The sequence below is a fragment of the Lepisosteus oculatus genome, chromosome 17 (genome assembly GCF_040954835.1).
Source record: "Lepisosteus oculatus isolate fLepOcu1 chromosome 17, fLepOcu1.hap2, whole genome shotgun sequence".
In the NCBI taxonomy this organism is placed as follows: domain Eukaryota; kingdom Metazoa; phylum Chordata; class Actinopteri; order Semionotiformes; family Lepisosteidae; genus Lepisosteus; species Lepisosteus oculatus.
The window spans coordinates 1,294,828-1,317,864 of record NC_090712.1 but is presented as its reverse complement, the minus strand read 5'-3'; the positions used below and the strand labels follow the sequence as shown (position 1 = coordinate 1,317,864).

At 43.9% G+C, this 23,037-nt stretch overlaps 1 protein-coding gene across 1 annotated transcript in view; it reads left to right on the top strand.

Moving 5' to 3' along the window:
• adss2 (adenylosuccinate synthase 2) overlaps positions 1-23,037 on the top strand; it is a 33,456-nt gene that overhangs the window by 2,005 nt on the left and 8,414 nt on the right. Inside the window, exons 2-9 of the mRNA XM_069180032.1 lie at positions 14,654-14,756; positions 15,816-15,884; positions 16,405-16,455; positions 17,602-17,668; positions 18,503-18,610; positions 19,305-19,386; positions 20,794-20,920; positions 22,419-22,573. Of these exons, the coding sequence (XP_069036133.1) occupies positions 14,654-14,756; positions 15,816-15,884; positions 16,405-16,455; positions 17,602-17,668; positions 18,503-18,610; positions 19,305-19,386; positions 20,794-20,920; positions 22,419-22,573 (762 nt within the window). The remainder of the gene's footprint in view (positions 1-14,653; positions 14,757-15,815; positions 15,885-16,404; positions 16,456-17,601; positions 17,669-18,502; positions 18,611-19,304; positions 19,387-20,793; positions 20,921-22,418; positions 22,574-23,037) is intronic.

Here is a 23,037-nt window from a genome sequence, read left to right as displayed (position 1 = left end):
TGGGGAAGCAGTCAAAAAGTGAACAGAAAACCCTGGTATAGAATAAAATGTGGTGTTTTACAATGTGGTCATGAAAAGACCTCACTTGGGAAGTTGTTTGGATTTAGTCACCACAATCCAAAAAGGATATCACAGCCTTGGAAAGAGTTCAGAGAAGAGCAGCATGAATGATTGCTTGTGTCAGGGCATTGTTCTATGCATACAGGTTAAAGAACCTCTGTCTAGAATAAAGGAGATTGAGAGGTGATTTGGTCTAGGTCCTGTATTTCAGATTCTAAGGGATCCATATTGAGACAGCACACAGGCCTGTGTCAGGATCAGGACTGACACAAGGAGCTCAGACTGTGGGCTCGTCCAGGAAGAGCCTGCTGATTTGCTTCAACGCTGAGTTACCAAATGAGTCAGACGTTGTTAAATGGCTTCCTCTTGTTTGCAATATTTCCCAAGTACTGTGTGGCACAAAGAGTTTTACTCGCTTTGGAACCAAACCTACATCAAAACGAAAAGAAGCTTGTGTTTGAAATGCCCAGGGAAGTTGGTAACGTTTCCTGTACCAGAGGGCACCCCAATGGTCTAGTCTTATCTGTCGTGTTAAACAAAGTTGTCGCAATTGGGTGGTTATCCATTTCTCTCTGTTGTGCAGAGCCCGCCACTTTATTTTGGTGAATTTGGAGAATTTCCCGAGATTGCAGGAACTGAGCTGCACTGGGGGTGGGGCTGTGCTTGTATTTCGGGTGGGACTTATTTTACAGACCAGTTGCTGGTGGGGATGTGGGTGCTAATCACAGGACTAAAATGTTGGTGGTTTTGTGACATGTTCCATCTCCGGATCTTTAGGATTCCCAAGGGCATTAATATCCCACAGTACTTCAAAAGAGCCTGAGTAGCCTTTTAGAAAAGGAGGGGATGTTAATTTCAGGGGGTTACCACTTAACCATACTAACATGAGAACACTGTTGTTTTAGACTGTCCACGTCTTTGTCGTTACACGCTTACTGTGTCAATACAATAAAGGCTAGAGTGGGCATGAGCTACAGCTCACAACTAGTCCCTGTGCACTTTCTGCTTCTCATGTGCTTTAGGGTGAAACAGGTGCTGGTTTGTTTGTATGCAAAGTGAAACTCTTTAAGATCATTTTATTGTCCATCACCGCTATGTCTTGTCCCAAGCAGTTTTTGTTTTGTTAATTTGCAGAACCAGAAACAAATTGAAGCTAAGGACATCAAAAAACATTTCTTTGCAAAGCAGCGTGCTGCGACATTTGATCATTTGCAAGGCTTGAGTGGACTTCATTTCCCTCAGAAGCGAGAGACTGAAATTGAAATAGGAAATGGAAGCAGGAGATAAGTCTCCTGGTTCAGCTTTCTTTTTTTGCAGAGAAGTGTGGAGAGACTGGATGGGGAGAGATGCACATGTCCTCTGGTGCTTGCTTCTTTGTGAATCGGCAGGAGTCTTGATAGGGGGTTGCAGGTATAAAGGCAGACTGAGTTTTCTTTAACCATATGTGAGCCCCATAGCCAGGAAGGGCACCTGCCTTACTGTATTCACTTATCACATGCACATTGTTGGTTTTATTTCAGCCAGTCTGTCCCTCTGCCATAAATTAAGCAGTGCATCATGTAGTACAATAAAACAAGAAAAGCAGTTTGTTGTAGTTCAGGAGTTATGAGGTGCAAGCTCTTTTCCGGCACCCTGTTTTAAAACAGTTCAGTTCAGTATCCTGCACACTTGGTTGACATTGTGGTTTATTGTAACAGTTTGTACAGACATGCAGCTCAGAAATCCTGCAGTGCACAGTGGATGCCTGCTGCCTATAAGAATAGTTATCCCTTCAGATGTCACTTGTCTGTAAAAAAGTGGCTGATGGCATGCTCGCTCACATTTCAAACGTGAAGCTTGGGCGCAGTAGACTGACCAAATTAGCCTAGTCGTCTTTAAAATAACATCGAATAAATGCAGGCCTTCCGTCGTTCACCACAGTCCGATGACACACAGGTGTGTTTGCCATAATTATATATTCTCAGGAGTCATTTGATTCATTCCACCTGATAAAGTACGAGCTTCAGTTTCATGAGACTAACCTTTGTTTTATACGTGAAAGGGACTCTCTTGCACCCTTGGTGATAAGAAACATCTATGAAATTAAACATCCACTGAATTAATGCAGACTTAAATAGCCGCAGCTGAATTTTGGATTTGACAGCACCTGCACTTAAGTAACATTGGAAATAAATGGAACCAGGTTGGCAGTTGCAGCCCTTCCTATGCTGTTAGCCTTTGAAGAGCCCCCTTCCGCCCAGTGACACTTGTGAACTTAGATTCGTTACACTCTGGTCAGCCCGGCCTTCCTCGATCAGCTGCACAGCTGTGGGGGGGGGGGTTCTCTTCCGATCTGTGATCAGCTTACAGTGCTGCGCCCCCCACCAGCTGCCCGTGTCTCCCTGCTGTGGCGCGTTGCGAAGGACAAGTGCTCCTGTCAGGCAGGCGGGCCGTGACACTGCGGCCGTGCTGTTCTGTGCAGGGCCAGCGGGCGGCGCTGTCATTGCAGAGGGCAGTACAGGTTTGTCCCCAGAGCTGTACCAAATAGTTAAGAGGCAATTAAACAATAAGACTGCACTATTTTTTATTTCAGTAAAATTGAAAAATTTGGGCAGCTAAATAATCTACCCGGCCACCCACAAGCCTTATTGCTGTCAGAGGACTGCTGGATTCCCGGTGTCATCACTGCAACGTAACTTGCTGTATCAAGGCCTGCTTAGAGACTTTTGAGACATTTTCAGTTTGGCTCTACCATGATTTTCCTCTGAACCAAGCATCTTTCTTCTAGGAGTTAAAAAGGTTGTTTTTTTCACTTTATTTTTGTGTGTTGCGTTTCAGTGGGGGTTTATAGATTTCAGAAGTTTCCTGCAGTAGCTGTGTTTCCACTCAGTAGAGTGTTTGCAGGTGCCTGACTGTGGCTGTATTCCTGTTCTCTTATGCACAAGCTTAAGCCGCCGCCACCTCTTTGCCTGCTACAGCAGAATAGGAGAAACATATAAGCATGTTGCTGAAGAAAGTTCAGGCTCACCTTAGCTGTGGAAAATAGAGAATGGAGAGCTCTGTCGTATTTTAATAGATGATTCCAGCTAAAATATCTAGTGAACAAAATGGTTGCAGTCTTGGGAGGGAAGAGGTGTGAAATTGCGTTGCGAACTGTTGCTTAGCATGAGTCACGTCGTGAAGGACTCTTCGGGAATCTCACCACCAACCCGTCAGGCGATGCACGTCGTTCTGTTGCTCAGTCTTTCCACTGAGCAGTGGTGCATGATATTCACTGACAGAAATGGATCAGGGCTGTTTGGCCTGTTCCAGTGTACATTAACATTAACAGTTTAGGTTTCAAACTCTAGCCTTTTTTTCCTCTTTGATTTTGCTCTGTGATCCCTCATTCCTCACTCGCCCGTCTGATCTCCAACAGGCCCCTGTGCCTGCAGCTTCAGCCTTGTCTGACTCAAGGTCTGTATTAGCACACAGTCTATTTTTAACACTGTCAGAGCCCTGTCTTCAGCGCGTATATTGATTGTAGTCTGCTAGCATTCGAGCAATTCCACTATTACATAACAAAAAGATTACTGCACAGCTTGAGTAATTCCCTCTCTTAGTCAACTTATACATGTGACAAAGCACACAGTGTTATCAGTGCTTGAGAAATCAAACATGCTGAAGTAAGTCTGCCCAGCTAAATCCAGCCATCCTCGATAAATACACCTCTCTCATCATAACAGTAATCGTAAATGTCAGGTGAGGTGTATAAGTAAAGAAGTACAGAAGTTTCATCCAGAATCTAGTTCTTCCAGGTGTAAGAAGGTTCTGTATTTCTGGAGATATTGTGCTCTCAGATGTCACCGTTGGCACCCCAAGCCTTTGAGGTGTGGTCTGTCTTTGCAAACAGGCTGTTAGTCTGTCATGGTGTTAGTTGTGAAAGCATGTCAGTTCAATCCCATTTATTTTTATATCTCAAGTACTGAATTGAATTGAAAGCATGTTTCACATAGTGGTGGTTTTTGCTTTAATATCTTTAGCCATCTGTGTTCTGAAAATCATATTGCATTGAATTAATTTCCCTTGTTAATCCTCGTGCTTCAGAGTATATTTTGTTCTCCTTTATTTAATGAATATTATTCATACCTGTGTTTTCATTGCCAATAGCAACCAATAAATTCACTCTTAGACTTTATAATGAATAACGTATTTAACATACGTTATTTATTGGTGATATTAAAACTACGTATGAATTTTAAATTATTTTGTTGTATGATTCATATGATTATTGTGTTAGTTTCCTTGCTGTGAGTGATTTCATTTTTAGTCTTAAAGAACGAGCCATAATTTTATTACTGTTAATACAGCATACAGGCAACAGGTGAGGCTGGAGAAGGTGATGTAGGCAGAGGGTGGCGAGAGAGTGTGGTGCTCATGGGGCTAGAGATGGCTCGTTGTTGAAGCCGATACCCTGCCTTCCTTCAGAAAAAGGTCTTGTTGAGATTAAAAGAGATGCACAAACCAAAGGGTCTTCTCTTCTTCATAATTGTTCTTATTGCCAGACAGCCATTAAATAAGTGATAACGATAAGAGAAGACCATTTGGTTCACCCTGAGTGAAATCCCTAAACTGAAACTGAGATGTAGTTATTTAACAGGGTTGTTCCTCAGCTGTTGGAAGAAAATGAAAGTTGTGTTGTTGTAAATTCTTTGCTCAGAGCTTCAATGCTGTCCTGGCTTATTAAATGTCATGCTAGATTATTTTAAATTAAATTAGGGTGATCAACATGATTAAGCCACTTTGAAATCAAAGCAAACTCTGGAATTTGTGTTAGTGGTTTGAAATATTGCACACTGGGACATAAAGGCACGCTGAGTGCTCTTTCCCCAAAGCATTTGGCCTTTGCTGTGTTACTAGATATTATTGTGCAATTAGTAACATTATTTTCATAAGGATCTGTTCTCTGTGCAATTGCTTATTTGTAGTAACTGAATCTATTTGAAGCAAAGGGTAAGCATCTTGTGGTTGGGTAAGGATGCAACCATGGGGATTAAGTGGCTGGGGATCTCTTGACTCCCAACAAAACAGGGACCTCTGTAGCCACCTGGGCGCCTACTGGCTTGAGATGACATCATTGAGGGACATGCCTCCCCTCCAATCGGTGATGCTCCTCCTGTCCGTCTCTGCAGAGCCTGTAATGTCAAGTGAGCGGCTCTGTTGGAGGGCGGGCCAGAAGAGCCTGGTAACCATCTTTTGTCTGAGAGCTGAGACATGAAGATGCACATGCCAATTGAAATTGGGTGGGTTATCTTGTATAATATAAACATTTTAATTTTAGATTTTAATTAAAGGATGCTTGAGCCTCAGATCACTGTCCTTAACATCAACAACAAACAAGCTGGGTATATACATTATACTCGGATGTGCTTGGGTGCTGTTCAGTGGCTTATTTTCATTCTGTGTGCATTCTGTGACCAGACTGGAGGAGTGTCTGAAATCCAGCACGTTTGTCTGCAAGCGCAGTGTGCAAGGCTGAAGAAGAACAATAGTACTGAGGGTGATGTGAAGTGAGACATCTCGTCCTGTTCTCTGTGCTTTGAGCTAGTTTTACTCTTGTCAGAGCAAATTAGACAGGAATTTGGGAAGGTTTGCACTTCAGTCCCTGCCTGGCACATATTATCAAGCACTGATTTTCACACAGAACAACCCAAGCTGAGATTCAGATTTTCAGTTTTAGGACTTAATTTTATGCAACATTTAAAAAAAGGTGCAAGGGTACAGAAGGAATTGGGAAGCATTTAAAAAGGCATATAAAATATGAGATTTATAGCTAAAAGCATTTTATGATGTCAAAATAGTATAATGAACTAGTAAGGCCTCCTTTAGAATATTGTGTCCAATTTTGGTCACCATGTTATAGAAAATATATTGTTCATCCAGAGGAGAACAACCAGGTACACTTGAGATCTAAAGGTAATTTCCCACACTCACTGCAGGTTAGATTTAACTTTGTTCTGGTGCATAGCTCTTTTAAGCAGCAGTACATTGCACTCATGAGTGTCTTCTGCTGAAGTCAATATCTCTGTCCAACAGCTGTCTGTGATCACAGGGTCCTCTGTCATACCATCCTTAAGAACATCAAGCACTTCTGAATGCGAGGAGATAATGTAATTCAGCTGAGCTTCATCAATTTGGGGTGTTGTAGCTAAACAATCCTAGAACATCTTGTCGTTTCTTGAGGGATTCCAAGAGAGTTGAGTTCATTTTCAGTCCTAAATGCAATTAATTTTCCACTTGTGACTTTGGGTCCATATTTCATTGCTCATCTTGGAATGTAGTCCATTAAGTTGATTCCCTCAGAGTCTCTGAGGATTTGGAATACTTGAATCAGATCCTCTTATAGTGTTTGTTGGGGGTTTTACATTTATAACCATCAAATAGTGTTTATTTGTTTTGTACTGTTCTTACATACAGCAAAGTTGTCACCTTCTGTTAGCTGTTTCTGGTGTATTTTGCATTCAGGATGACATGCCACATGGCCTTTGGTTTACTGGTGAAACCTGTCCATTAACATTTTAGACACAAGGCAGTCATGAAAAGATCTCTAACTTGAATATTTGAATTTCAAAGTTGGACACTTTGAATTTACACATAATGACAGCACTGAATAACAGTCATGCACATGTTTTACTCCAGCTGTCATGCATGGTTCTAGCCAACATTCAAGACCTGCCTTTCCAAACAAGCTGAGACTAGTCAGGTTAATTGTTTCTCTACGCAGAGCAGCTCAAGTAACAGCATTGCTAGGACTGTATGTTTGTGATGTGGCCACAGGCAGGTTTTGGCATGTCCTAGGTTTCAGTTTTCCTACCAGTACTCCTTTTGCAATGTTTCCTGAAACCTCACATCCTCAAGACCTTAAGGAGATCAGGCCATTCAACTCCATGGCACTCATTAAAGGGGAACTGCAGTCTAAATTTCGCTGACCGTTATTAAATCTTGGTAACAAAATAAATTCATTCACATTATAGAAACATTTGGCAAATTTCGAATGAAAAACAAAATCTGGAACTTTGTGATGCTGTTAGTCGGCCTGATATTGGAAACTCGTATTCAGGTTCAGAGGAATTGAGATGTGATGTGGCCCTTCCTGCTCACTAGTCACTGTGATGATTAAGTACAAGTTGTGCAGCAGACATTTCACCTCAGAAATGTTTCAATGTGATCTCCATGCAGAGTTAACAAGTAGTGTTTGTCAACAAAACTGTCTCAAGATCGATTGCAATATTTCTATTGGATTAAAGGAAATGTCTTTGCAAGCCTGCTTGTTTACAGTGTAATAGAGCCACTTCATATCACTGGATGTTTTGTTGCCTCTTCTGAATTGCAGAACATGGCGCTGTACATACCTGGAAATTTAATCTATATTGTGATGTTGAGGTTTTACAAGTTACTATGTGGGTTCTACTTTTTTTGTGGTTTTAAATGCATTCATCAATATTGATTTTCTAACCCTGAAATAAAAAAGTGTTGCAGTTCCCTTTTAAATGGTGCTTCTCTGGAGTCAAAAAGGTGGGACTGGATGCACTGGCAACAAAGCCTGAAAGTATGAGATCTCCTTCCAACCCTCCACCCTGACAAGGGACAGTTTAGAGCAGCGACGCAGCTCTGGGGGGTGGGACAGCACCGAGCTGCCTGCCGAAAACCCACATGGACCCGGAGAGCAAGCAGGCTCGGTTCAGATGCACCTCCCAAGCTGGAATCGATCCCAGGACCCTGCAGCTGTGAGGCAGAAATGTTAACTACCGCGCCTCCTCACATGTAGGTCGTTTTGACGATGTCTTACTGGGACACCTTCTGAAAGTTGGCACGAATGAACTGAGTGATGTGTAGATCAGAAGAGGCTACTTTAACAGTACGCATTTACTGTATCCCAAATTAGGTATTCCTTTTTATGGAAGGAGCCTCAGGAGCAAATATTTGTATAAAATATTAACGACTTACCTATTTTTAAAACCTCTGAAGCTTTCTTCTCTATCCCACCTATCATGCCTCCTGACTCATTAATTACACAAGGCTTTCAGAGACTAACAATACCTTTACAGTGTATATATAACAAAGACACATGGGCATGCTCCATAGACTGTTTCCGTTGCAAAAATTGTTTTAATTTTGTCATCACAGTAGTCTGTTCATACCAAAGTCTACCTGGAGTTCATGATGTGAAGGTTTTAATGAAGACATGGTCAGAATTCTGTATCTTGTGACCAAAACGTGGTCTCTGCACCTCCACATCAGTCATCCACCTCCAATACAGTACACCTACCTATACCCCACTTCTGCTCGAATACTGTATTTACAGGGCTAAGGGAATACGACAACACTTTTAAGAGTTACACCACTAGTAAAAAGTCTTGATGACTGGAATGGATTTCATTGATCTGCAACACAAGGAGAGAGAGAGAGAAGAATTGATTCAAGATTTCGCATTTTGGGTAAACCATGCTGACTGCTCTACAGAACCTGGGACAAGAGTGACGAAAGTCAGTTGATGTGACGTACATTTTGCAGCAAGCCCTATCGGATCAACTTTCAAGCACAGAGAGCAGCTGATTATGAGCACACCTACAAGGACTCCTGTAGTCCCTGTAGAGCACTCTTCTTATTTCCTGTGTGAATATTCTGCACCATTTATCCCTTTTGCGTGTTTGCTGTGGATGAGGGCTTTTAAACTCATTTCGGCGGTGTGTTTTTGTTCAGGGCAGACTCTTCATGGCAGTAATTGGTAAGGGAGTTCAGTCCAAGCAGACTTGGCCTTGTTGTCCAGAGATCGCTGGTAGAGATCTGGACTGGGACCAGGGCAGTGCTGCCTGAGAGATCGAGTTGCTTTACGGGGCAGAGTTTATGAAGAATTGCTAACTTGACACTGGACGAGAGTGAAAAGAAGAACAATTATTTGCTAATTTGGATTTTAAAAGGTTAGGTAAATAAGAAGGCCCTGAGGCCCTTGGTCTGTACTAATAGCCAGAGATGTCTATGTATGCTCCTCTCCTGTGTGTAGCAGGTGTCTTCCACTCCCAGTCTGAGCTGGATACTGCAGTGTTAAGGAGAGACCGAGCTGGAGTTATTTCCCCGTCTCTTCCGTGCAGGAAGTGTTGAAAGCAGTTGGACGTGTAGAGATTTTGTCTCGTGTGCAGATCTGGTTCAGAGCCCTGTAACGCCGCGGTAAAAATAGACCTGTACCGGTGCCCTCCGCCACGGCGCTGTGCGACCGAGCGACCGAGCGCCCGCCGAGATCGCGTTCCGGCTCGCCGGCGTGTTTACATGCGGCAGCCCCCTGGAGGGAGGGCCGGGGAGCCCTGCGCTTCACAATCCACGCTAATGCGCTTTCAGCCAGGAGCAGGTCGATCCTCATAAATCTGGTGATGGAAAGCAAATTGTGAAGGCCTTGTTCCTACCTTTCTGATCTGAGTGGATGAATGCCCTGTCTACGCTTAAAGAGCCTTTCGCTCAGCTGTGTGAGCCTGAACTTGGCGTGGGGAAATAAAAAGCCCATTTTCGTGCGTCTCTGCTGCAGTTCTACTCAGTTTAGACTCAACCGTGTAAGCTTTTAAATCAACCCTCACACACAGATTGTATCGTAAATACAAATTGCCACCTTAATATACGTATCAGTTTGTTTTCATGGCCCATTTTGCCTTTGCAATTTATCGTCCTTATCGCTCAGCTTGAGAAGCAGCTCACGCTCCTGCAGCGTTGAGGCAGTTTTTTTGCAGACTTGATAGATGTCTAAAAAATGACATTGTTCAGATGGGAAGCTGAGTCAGCATGCGTAGCAGCTATCTACGTTGGGGAAACCGGAAGGAGACCTCTTCAGAGAACATGTTAGGCCTGTGAAGATGAAAGATTTCTCCAAGCCCGTAGTTTCTCATTTCACCTCAGATGACCATGATCACACCGGTCTCTCTGTCTCTGTTCCCAAAGAAGGGTTTCTCAACTCCCACAGCAGAAAGACAACAGAAACGAAACTCATCCTGAAACTAGGTTCACACCTTCCCCCTTCTCTCAATGACCGACTTGTTTTTGTGTGATCATCTCTATTCTCATGCAGGTTTTGACTTCAGACCTTTCTTCACCCCTCTGCACTTTGCACTTCCTGAGTGACCTCTCTGCCCCTCCTGCCTCCTCCTCTCTCCCAGCTTTTATCCTTCTGTGCTATTTAATCTCTGCTGTCTGCCCTGTCTTTCTCACACCTGAAGAAGGCTTCACAGCCGAAACGTGTTTTCTTTCTCTTTTCAGCCTTGAATAAACCTATTACTTGTTCCTTAAAAAATGACAGTACAGGCTCCAGCCCATAATGAGGAAATGCATAGCTGTCTGACGTAAGAGAATTTAAGTTCTGTCCTCGACTTACTGAATCGGCTGGGGATTTTCAAGTTTGTTCGAAGACATGACCTGTATTTTTCGGGGGAGAAATAAACCATGCTCGGTGAATGTTAGTGTTCTTGGGAACGTCCTTCATGACACTGCAGAGGTCAAGACAGCAGAGGATTCTCTGTCCAGTAGAAACGGTGCCTGTGAGCTCCAAGCTGATCCCAGTCCTTTGCTCTCCGCACGAGCACATGGGTCTGTGGAGGAGGTATTATTCGACACCCGGGCCCCTGAAGAGTCGGCTCAGCCTCGAGCGCCTTAAATGGGCGTTTCTGAAGAGGGGTCGGGTGTTCCCATGAGGCAAACCGACACCAGCCGGCCGGCTGGGCCCCCAGCTGAGACCAGGAGTGAGGATTTGGTCAGTGATCTTACACGGAGGCCCCCTGCCTCCTGCGTTGGGGGCGAATAGGAGTGGGGAAGTACTGAGCTGGGTGAGCCATCTCCTCACTCTCCTGTGCTGGGTGGTCTTCCTCTTGATGACGCGTGCCTCCGAGAGGTTTGGCTGGAGGAATGCCGGCGTTCTCCAGGTGCTCCAGGAAGGGCCGGCAGCGCTCATCACGCGAGACGGATGCCATTGCTTCACAGCAGGAGTCTCATTAGTTTCCACGATCCTGCTGGGATTTGGAGCACCTGCCTGTGTTCCGCAAATCGAATAGCGGATGAAGGGGGATTTTACCAGTTCTGTGGAGGAGCAGCGTGCAAACCAGGCACTGTGACTGCATCTAGGCTGGGGAGGGCGAGGGGTGGGGGAGCTGGCAGCAGGATGACGTTTTTCCACGAGCTGTGACGGAAGAGCAGACAGCGTCAGTTCACACCTGTCAGTGGGGCTCTGGGCCGGATCTGACAGATTCAAACGGGAATGCACAGCTGCCGCCACTCTCTGGCTCTGTCCTGGGGAGATGGCAATTAAAAACCCATCTCAGGATGGCAGGCAGGCACCTGTCCTGGCTGATTTATGAGAAAACTGTCCAAAATCCAAAGGTTACCTGCGTCTGTAGTGGTGTCTGCAATCTGACTCCTTTTCTCTTTTCAACCAAGGGACTGTGGTCCCCAGGAGCCTTGTCTTTCCCCATCAACAGCCTCTTTTAGTTTTTGTTTCCCTCCTCTGTTTTTGAAAGGGGCGAAGGAAAAAAATGAGCAGTGATCTGCGAGTCGTTTGTCAGGTCCTTGTCGCAGCTGTCAGCCACCTCACCTCCTGATTGACGGCTCCTGTGGGTCCGCAGTGTCCACCGTGACCTGCAGGCCCTCAGGATGTGGGGGGGACAGAGGTCAGGGTCCTGCGAGGTCAGGTGGAGCAACTGTGATCACATGGCACTTTTTTCTGTTCGTTTTTCCAGGTCAGGAGTTAAGAAATAACTGTTGATTGCATTTGAATAGCACTTCTCACCCCAAAGGGGTTATCTCATGTTGTTTAATCAAATATATCATTTTCCTCTGCTAACACATTTTACCAGATGATGGCATTTCACCTGTGCAGATGCTAGGTTACACTGAATCTGTTAACGTATGTGAAAGTTATGTAGTTTAGTGCAGGGTTGTGTAGTTCCTTTTTTGAGCAAAGTGGAGGCAGTTTAGATGATCAGACAAGATGGGCAGTACCTCAACCAGTTCCACTGTTTCTTTGGAAATTGCTAGTATTTACTATACACTCACACTGGCCTTACCCAGCCCATTCTAACACATGTTCCTTCAGTGACAATGTTTCTGTCTTGTCTTAGGAATTTACTTTGCCCTGCCTAGCTTCCCAGTGGGCTCAGAGAGCATCCAGCTGCAACTGGATATCCGAAATTGTCCTTGCAGAATTTTGTACCAGTATTTTAGCAAACTGGAGTTAATCCTTGGCGTCCCATCTCCTGTAGCTCTTGGGGAGCGTATCAAGAAGTTGATGACCTTACATTTAACCGCTATGTTTGTTTCATTCCGCAACACCAGCCAAGCTGAAACAAACCTTTGAGCTTTTGAGGCTCCCAGCAGTCCGTATTGTCCTGGGTATTTCTCCATGTTTTCTTAGCACTCAGGTCTGGCGTTTTACTGCCTTTTGTGTCTAGGGAAAACTACTGATACAGTGCATTGCTGGGCACACGAAAACAATCATTATGTACATTTTCTAAGCATAGTAACAGGAGCTTCACAGAAACCACATTTCCCTGACATCACCATATCTCTTCCTCTTTCTCGATGGGCACTGTGTTGCTGCTGGCTCCTCCCTGCTCTGTTTCTCCTCTGAACACAGTTCCCTTGTTTCCCACAAGCCTCCCTTCAGGCTTTCACACCTTCGATCCTCGAAATAAATAGAAACGTCTTTTTAAATGAGAAGATGTGAAGATGGTGATTCAATGTCCCCCAGTATGTTTATCAAGGTTGATAAGCCGCAGGATTTTATGTCATTAACCTGTTAAGTTCATGCACACTTTCACAGCACGTTAAACCATCCATTCCTTTCATTCTTCTGTATAAAAGAGCTTCTTCTGGAGTGTTTTGTGATAGCAGAGCAAAAACCCTCCTGCTTTTGTAGTCTAAATGATCACTTAAGATAAGATCACATTTTTTTTAGCCATATACAATTTCTTGCATTAGGAATTTATCTTTTCGCATATCCCAGCTTGCTCTCTATGAGACACACAGGCACACAGCCAGGGAGAGAGAGGCTTGGGGTCAGTGCGCAGGGTCAGCCATTTATACGGTGCCCCTGGAGCAGCCCAGTGTGAATCAGATCAGAGGACTGGTACCAGAGCCAGAGGTGAAATTCAGTCTGCTGCTGTTCTAGCAGTTTGGGCCCTTCGGTCTTTGAGTCACTTGTCTGTAACCCGTAGTGCAGTGGTGTCTAAGCCTGGTCCTGGAGGGGGGCCCTGTGTCTGCAGGTGTTCAAGGTCTCTCTAAAGCAGCAGCACCTGATGAGCTGCGAGAAGCTGTTAAACCTGATCTAGTTAATTCAATTACTGGTCCATTTAATCAAGTAACCGGCTTAACTAGCTCATCAAGAGTCATGCTGGAATGAAAACCTGCAGATAACACTGTCCCTCCAATACCAGGGTTGCTGTAGTGTCTGCTTATTTGATCTTGGTGGCTTTTATTGAGTAAAGTTGCAATGTTAGGCACATTAAACTCAGATATTTCATCATGGCGGCACATTTCTGATTCCTCGGTGTGATCTTTACAAGACCCTGCCGCTGGTGAAACCTCAGATGGCTCCCAGTGCTGTGCAGTGGGAGTCTCGTTTCCACTGCCAGCTGAAGTGTTTGCAGCTCGTGCTGCGATTAAAATTCACAGCTCGCCTCTGATGGCTTTTCCAATTCACTTCCACTGAGTGAAAAGCAAGTCTGTGACATTGGACCCCCTTGAGCAACATTGGAGTGTTATGTAATTAAATTTCAGCTCTGGGTTGCAGACATTGGAAGTGCAGCAAAAAAGGAGAGGCATCTATGCACCTCTATACTTGGCCTGGGAATGTGAGTGTGCAGAAATAGCCCTCCCTCAGGCAGAGCACATACAGCATCCCCTATTGATTTATGACGCAGGCGGTGGTCAGAACGCGCTGTTCTTACTTTTCATTATGCATTCGGTCGGTGCCATTAACAAGGTTGACTTGTGCTGGCTGCGATTCTGAAAACACAATGTGATGTACGCAGAAGAATTAGAAGCATTATCTGCAGACGTGTTAGAATTGCCACTAATCTTTGATACTGATTAATATGTGGTTCTGCCAGATTTAACTTGCACTATGCTCTGTATCTCTGTCATGCAGTACAGAAGACCCTGGAACATAGTTGTAGCATAGTTGTAGTTACATGAAGACTTGATAGAAGTGTTTTCTGAGACTGTTTTGTGCTATCTTATGAAGGATGCACAACTGATTTAGAAATCGCTCAGAAGTTAAATGCATTTTCTTGTATCTGTAGACGTATGCGCTTCTAGGTGCTGTTGTGTTCTATAGTGATGTGAGCTGTTTTTGTGTGCTTGTAGATGTGCATGCTCTTTGTGTAGCTGAAACATTTATACCCAACTCTAGTTCTCAAGGGCCATGGTGGCAGAAGATTCTCATTCAGTTTGACCTTTAAGCCACCTAATTCAAGTCATCTTAGTTTATTGGTCCAGGCTCAACAGTTTTTAGAGCCCTTCTGATGTTGTTGCTTGTCTATTGGGTGGTCCACTAGGATGCCCACTGGGCCCAGCCTCACTGTCCTCGTCTTTGTGTGCGCAGGGAGGGAACAACGCCGGGCACACGGTGGTGGTGGACTCTGTGGAGTACGACTTCCACCTGCTTCCCAGCGGCATCATCAACCCCAACGTGACCGGCTTCATCGGTGAGCAGCCCTGCAGGCCGCCCGGGCGCCTCGCCCACTCCAGCCCCGGACACCGCTGGAGCAGCGGGGCCTGCCCATGGCCATACCTGATGCCGGACTGTGTTTTTATCTTGCTTTAGTCTTACAGGGCGCACTAGTAACTAACTTTGTTTTTGCACACTTTGAAGTTGTTGGACCAGCTGTTATTTTCAGTTAATAACCAACTCCTAATAGAAACTTCATTCATTCAGTTGGGTTGCATTACATTTATAGGTCTGCGTGCATAAAGTGAAACAAATGCCCGTGGTCTTGCATTTCCTTATAAACAGGGAGTTATTAACCGTGCTGCTGTACCCTTAGTGAGTCTGGCTACTCGTCCAGCAGTCGTGCATCAGTAGAAATACATTTGCACACAAGTTGAAGGACTTTTGATAAGTAATTATTATGTCTTACAAAGTAGAGATCACATGGCAAATCTTGGTTGCTCACACGTTCGGAGTGAAGAAATGTTTTGCAGGGCTTGGAATTTTTTTTCAAAATAAATCCTTACACACTCTTATTTAATGCCTTGTAGAATTTACCCTTTTCCTTTAAAGCCGATTGTAAAGCAGTGCTCCTGTGAGTCATTAGATTGGGAGTAGCTTAAGGGAAATTGAATATTTACAGTCCCCGGTATGCCTCTGTGTCCCATTAGTTCAGGGCTGTGTCTGTGGTGCTGTTTAAACAAGAAAGTGCACTCTAGGTTGCTATAACAGAGAGAATTACAAATCATCGAACCAAATTTTAAATGCTTTAATTATTAAGAGGTTCTACCACAATGGGAGGAAGATTTATTTTAGCTTCGTGACATTTTCAACTTAGTGCTTGGATGCATTTCAGAATTAAAGCGAATATGTGACCTTGTTTGTAAGAAACCCTTCATCAGTCAGGGTTTTGAAGTTTACAACTGTAATCTCAGTATTCCAGCAGCCAAACAGAGTTGGACCTCTAAAACATCAGGTTTATACAGGATTACCTAGGTGTTTGGTTTACTCTCCCAAAAAGAACTGCTCCAGTTTTCTTGTTCCTTTCTGATCCTAGGCAATGGAGTGGTGATTCACTTGCCTGGTCTCTTCGAAGAGGCAGAAAAAAATGCCCGAAAGGGAAAAGGTGAGTTGGTTCCTGATGACCTTCGAAAAGGTTTGTCCATGAATGAGCTCTGTGTTTTGATAGTGGACAATAGAGGACTTTCAGAACTGGGCTGTCACTGCGGCATTCAAACAGGACAGCCGGTATTGCAGCAGAGGGGGAATAATTTAAAATTGGCACTTTAATCTTTCAATGCTTGAAAGTGTTAAGGGGCGTATCTTAGCTTTAGTAAGTTCATCCTTCAGAAGCGTTCTCTCCTCAGTTTGTTGCAGTGGTCAGATTGAGGCACTGGACCACTCTGGTAAGAACACGGGTTCACACGTGTGATAGTCTGGTCTGGCTCTGTTGTTTAGCTAGCATTTACATCATACATTATTATTTGAGTGTCTGAAAGCTTGGGGAGTGTGATGCTGAAGCTGTGCAACCTTAGTCAGCCTCACAATAAAAGAACTGGTTCGTTCTGAAGCTCTTCATTAGTTAATTGGAGGGGTGGGAGTTGCAGTCTGCTGTGTCACAGAGATGTTTTGTTCCCTCTCTGTAGGTCTGGAAGGCTGGGAGAAGAGACTTATCATCTCTGACAGAGCTCATATCGGTAAGTGTGGGCAAATCGCCAGAAATGATCTATAGTTCTATAGATCTATAGTTCACAACATAAGAGTTGTGAAAGAATGGAAAGCCTTCTTTAAATTGATTGGTATTCTACAAATATGTTTCTCCTTTAAGAGATGGTACAAAATTATAATACAAATTTTCTGTATTTATCCCTGATGTAAGATGACGTCAGTGTAATTAAATGGCATAGCTTTCAGTGTATACCACAGCAAACCCAGTTTGATAAGAATATGTAGGGCAGTAGACTGCAAGATAACATAATTCTTCTGCTAAAATGGGGCTGTTACACAGAGCAGTCATTATCAACCAAACAAAAACAACTGCAGCAAGCATTGATTAAGACAGTTACAACTGTTTATTTTGTGAGTTTTCAAACAATATCAACCCCCTCTAATAACTTAGGTGTCAACAGTAATTTAAACCACAGAATTTTATTACGGTTAATAGATTCGTCTTATTTAGAATATTATTATATTCCTGTTCCTAGAAGGAATGTGGCCATGGCTTCCTTGAGTGTTTTATAGATAAAACTGGCAAAGAAATTTGGGTTTTTCAATTTTCAATAATCTTATCACCTGTGAACCATTGCTGCTGTCCTATGAATAACATTTTCCACAGAGTTGTGAAGCAGGTGAGATTTTGTTTAATTCCTTTGCTGTGAGCGTGCCCCACCAAACATGGGGAAACGCAGCTTGACAGTATATGACAAAAAGATGTGATTTAAAAGGAAGGAGAGGACCCCGTCAGTCCAGTGTGAGCTACCCTGAAGCTACTGCTGTCCTGGGAGGGCAGATATCTCCCCCTCCTTCGTAATAAACATTCAGAACCTCACTCCAGTGCGTTCAGTTGTAATATATCGTGTCCTCCCAAAAATATATCTTAAAAGACTTCAGAAGCTAAGAAACCTTTTGTAGTCATCATTTATTTACAGATAAAAACGTGTTTTGAAAGATGTCTTGATCTAGGAGATCTGCAAGAAAGGCCAGGGCTGTGTGAAGAATTGTCATTCCAGTGTTGCACCGAGCCCAGGGCCCGACAAGACAGAGCCTTGCTGGGCTTCACTCTCGTGCAGGTTGGGAACCCGGTGGCTCTTGGCTGACTTGATCTTGTCCGTTTCTACCCACAGTGTTTGATTTCCACCAGGCAGTTGATGGTGTCCAGGAGCAGCAGAGACAGCTGCAAGCAGGGAAGAAGTGAGTCCCTTCCAGCTCCCCTAACACACTTACTGTTTCTGTTCCACACTTCCTGGGCAGTAGAACAACAGCGAGCAGGTCGTTCTGAACTCTGCACACTGCTCGGAGAGAGAGAACATGCAGGAAGGAGGCGAGGTTTTTCCTTTTATGAAGAGACCAGAGCCCTGCTAGTGCTGCTTAAAAGCCTATGCTTTGGTCTCAAGTGTAAATGAATAATATGATCCAAGAAGAAATTATTATTTAAGACAAGCTGAAAGAAACACGTTAAACAGTCCACTACGCTGCTTGTGAAGGGGTGCTTGCTGATGTCATGAAATTTAGTCTGCAAACAAATCGACCACTGAGAAGCAAAGTGTTATCAAAAGCCAACAACATAAGGTATCGGTTAAAAGGAAGCCATACTGATAACTTGCCAGCTGAACGTCCTCTCCCTGGTTTTCAGTTTACATTGTGATTTCAGAGACATGAAAAATAGAAAAAGTGTCTTAAACTTTTAAATGCAGAATTTGTGGCTTTAATTTATTTGCTTAACAATATGATACCAGTCTACTAAATTTAACTGATTTCTAACCATGTGAGTTTCTGTTACCTGTTTCTCATAGTAACCTATAGCCAACCCTTGACTGGCATTTGAACACATCTGTTCTGCTACATGAATTATCCATCAATATGCAACATATACTGAGTGCAAAAGAGATCAAACACTCATCCTATGAAAGAAGTGAACAAATGCAACCACAAGTTCTGTGACGGTGATGGAGAACAGCAGAGGGCTGGAGTGTCCCGCTTTTCATATGTGTTGTTAACAAAGTGTTATTCTTTTTCCCTTCCCAGCTTGGGAACAACGAAAAAGGGCATTGGGCCTGTGTACTCCGCCAAAGCTGCTCGCAGTGGCCTGAGGATATGCGACCTGTTGTCTGACTTTGGGGACTTCTCTGAAAGGTAATCTCACTGGGGGTCCTAGTTAAGCTAGGATGGACCCAGTGAGGACCAGCCCTGACTTAAGGAGAGGTGTGCCCCTTACTGATGTTACTGGGAACCAGCTGGCTCTAGGGATATTCCAGTCACAGGCAGCTAGTGCAGCTAGCAATCCCAGTCGCAGGCAGCTACTGATGTGACCTAGGCTTGAACCAGTGACGTCTGGATCATGGAGCCCAGCTTGCACTGGGAGAGAGAGCACCTTTACCACAGCAGCCCAAAACTCGCCATGCTTGTGGTAGAACAGAAAACTTTGGCAATCAGGATCACCTTCCTTGAGGAAGGAGCCCTGCTGGTGTAAATGACATTCATCTGGTGTAGCACTAAACAGAAGCAAAAAGAATGTGCAGGTAGTTAGAAAAACATACGTCATGAGAAGATTAATTTGAAAATAAGGTAATTGAATGTTTATATTTTTTGACATGCATTTTCTCCATCTGAAAATACAATTCTTGAGATAACAAACCATCTTTACAGGTTGAAATAATTAGATGCTAGGCCAGACTGGAAGAAATCTTGATTTGCTCAAAGAAAACGTCCTATGTCAGTGTGTGGTACGGTTAGCAACTACGCACCTGCATTTATGTCACAACTGTCTTACCTACTGAAAACATGCTGTCTGTGAGCAAAACTTATCACTGTTGTTTCTGCCCTGCAGGTTTAAAGTCTTAGCCCAGCAGTACAAATCAATGTACCCGACCCTGGAAATTGATATAGATGGAGAGCTAGCAAAATTGAAGGTGAGTTTGACACGGTTCAGGTTAGCACATGGAAAATGTCCTGAATAACAGCAGCATGCTGGAGAAGCAATGTGTGTTGGGGTGAATTTTTAAATTGATAGTCATGCTCAGATTTATTTTGGATTATTGTCCACAAAGAAAACGCATGCATATTGATTCCAATGTCTCTGCTGATCACTGAGGTGTGGCAGCACTCCAGTGGTAGTTGAGCTGGATCCCCTCTTACATGTCAAACACTGTGGGATGAAAAGCTCTATACAGATGCAATTAATTATAGGAATGATTAGTAATATAATTAATCATATAAAATAATAGTGATTAGAATTAAGTGGAGGACTTTTGAGGGTTCTTCAGTTGTTACAGTGACTTTAAAATTAAAATTGGTATAAAAGGTTTGTGATTTTTTTTAATTTAGACTCACATTATATTTGTTATGTTCATACCTGATGTGGAATTGCCAGTTCAGTGTTTTTGACACCTTGGCGGCTGTGAACCCCACACAGGGATGTCACAGGATGCGAGGAGGTGTAGACCGATTCCTCGAACCCGCCCGCTTTGGGACTGCTCTTCGCTGGCATCACAGCGGCACTCAGCCAATCGGTTAGGGTTCAGGCACACGCCTTTATTGGTTGAGCCTCTAGGGAGTCGAGATTCGGGATTTTTAAGTCCTTTTCTTAGAGGAAATATTTATACTGGGCGTTAGTTAGGATGCAACCCTCATTATTGCATAGTCACGTGTATGTGTCTTATAGTAAAAGCATTTAGTTCTAATGATCTTATCCTGGTGAGATGAGTCTTAATGTCGCTTTGTACATTTTCACAGTTTGCATCTCACAGATATACTGTAGCTGCTGCTAAGGAAGAAATAGTTGATAAAGCATTGCTTTGGCTTCAGATGTGTCAAATGGTGTTCAAGAGCAGCACCACTGAGTTACAAGCAATTGGTAAATCGCCACTTTCTTTTGTGCAAGACGAAACACACTGAGATCTAATGGATAATTCAAGTAGTGTGTCATTATATCCCATACACCCCTTCTAACAAGCCAGCCTGCTGCTGCACTTATTTGAGTTTTTATTTTGGCCTTTCCAAAGCCTGTTGGAGAAGGGCACTTAAAATGAGATCTGAAATTGAAGTGAATGTTCTGGACCAGAAATCGAGCAACGGAAAACGAAACACATGGCTTGACCTGGCGATGCAAGCGTGTTGTCCCTGTCTCTCCTGTGCCGCCGTAACCAGTAAACCTAGTAGGTGAAGAATGAGTAATTGTAAATGGGTATGACATCAGGTGACAAATGCTCGGTGATTCTCACATGCCACAAAACAGCCCAGTGAAACTGGCCAGTGCAGTGTGGAGTAAACACGTGCTTGAGGTTTGGCTGTGACTGTGCTGTGTGTTCGGCTGGCAGATATACATGGAGAAGATCAAGCCGATGGTGCAAGATGGGGTGTATTTCATGTACCAGGCTCTGCACGGGCCGTCCAAGAAGATCCTGGTGGAAGGGGCTAACGCAGCTCTCCTAGATATAGACTTCGGTAAGTGGTAAAGTCCCTCACTCCCTTAATCGGAGTGCTCCTCCATAGTAAGAGGAGTCCAAGTGCTTCTCCGTGCTATCCATGAAGTAGGGAGTACTGAATAACTGCATTAAGAATAAAAGGATGAGGATCTTTGTTGAGGTGTATAGAGCTGAACGCTGCAGATCTAACTATAGGAACAGGGGGACATTTCCTCTGTTTAAACAATATGTCTCTTCTGAAGTGCTCCTTACCCATGCTTGCTTTTTCGATGGACAACTGTTACCACTTGCTGCTGGGTAACATTTTTAAGTCATTTTGCTCCCATATTTATGAAGGGGATTAGTACACTAATGCTTCTTGGTTGTCTTCACTGAAGTTCTGTGAGCAAGTGATTTCCCTGTGTGGTTGTTTATCAGAATACATATCCCATCACAGTGGGAAAGACATGGACATGACTTGGTTGCATAGATACCAGGAAAGCGCAGATTGCAATAACCTGAGCAGTCAGACGCTCGGGCTCTGTAGTGACCAAATCTGGTCTTTTAACAAGCTGCAAAGTAACAAGTGAAGGTTTATCCCAGGCTGAAAAGAAAAGAGCCTTCTTCAGGCTCCACAGCCGAAACATTGTTTCTTTTCTTTTCAGCAGGGAATAAACCTTTACTTGTTCTTTTGCAGCCTACGCATGCTGACGCAGCTCCCTACTTGAACTTCCTTAGCAAGCTGACAAGAAGAAATTAATTAGCGCTTTCACGGTGGAAGTAAAGAACAGTGGGCGTGCCCAGACAATGTCTCCACCCTTACAGTGAAGGAATATAAAACGACAGGCCCTGGGGGAGTGAAGTGATCGATCGCTGGCAAATCTGAGGACTGAACACTTTGGGGGGAAAAGGGCAGTATTGTCACGATGAGAGTAAAGACGAATTATATTCTGCAGAGCCTGAGAACTCGAGCAGTCCAAGATTAAAATTAGACTGCTTCCCTCCAGGAAATGAGAGAATTTCCACTAGCAGCGCTGGAATCCGGGTTTAACCAAAACAACCAAAGAAGAGGCACAGCACTTGTTGCATGAACATAACAAAAGATCTGAGGTTTTTTAATCTTTTGAAAGGTTCAGCGATCTTTAGAAATATTCCTGAAAAATCTGTCTGGTGCTCATGGGCAGGCTTCAATTCTAAAACAGGTGGTCATTTTATTAGACTTATTCTTTGAAACCTGCGTCCTTTAATGAGACTGTGGAGAAGGGACCACTTTGGAAATAACTATTAAAGCATGTTAAAAAAAAATACCAGCCACAGTATCTGGGAACACACAGGAATCAGGAATCTGTATCTGTGACCCAGGCCTGCTCATTGATCCAGTCTGTTACAGCACTGCGCTAATCAGCCCGGTAACGAGCAGCACCACAGATTGCAGAATGAGGCTGCTGCCTGTGTAGATGTGCTGCAGAGCTGGACAAGCAGCTGCCGTGCTGAGTGGTAAACGCCGTGATGATTTTTTCCGACGCTTGTCGTTCCAGGCACTTACCCCTTTGTGACGTCCTCCAACTGCACGGTGGGGGGCGTGTGCACGGGCCTGGGGATGCCCCCCCAGAACGTGGGCCATGTCTACGGGGTGGTGAAGGCCTACACCACCAGAGTAGGGATTGGGGCCTTCCCTACGGAGCAGAACAATGTGAGGTTACTGCCCGGACTTCAGTGGTGCTTCAGAGTCCTGTGTGCCTGCTTTGCGTGTTCATTAGCCCCTTACCCCCTTTCCAACCAGATGGATTGCAGTTAGCTTTTTTTACTTGCTTCCTGTGAAATATTGTTTTTATAGGCTTGGCCAATTCATTTCAATAAGCACCAAGTTTGAGCACGAGTCATTCGGCAAAAAAATAGGATTCTAGAAGTGTTTATTTTCTTTGACATCATAAAGGATTTTCACAAAAAAATGTGGGATATGTGACTAAAAGACATTTAATAATCCCTTATTATTAATAATCCCTTTTAATAAGAGAAACGGTGCTGTAATCAAATATTCTGTGTATTAAGATGAGCAGTTATTATTCCTCCTTACCATTGCTAGGATACAATGTTTAGTAAGTGTGTTCTACTGGAAAATGTACGGGAGTAGTGTACTCCTATATGTGAACTCTT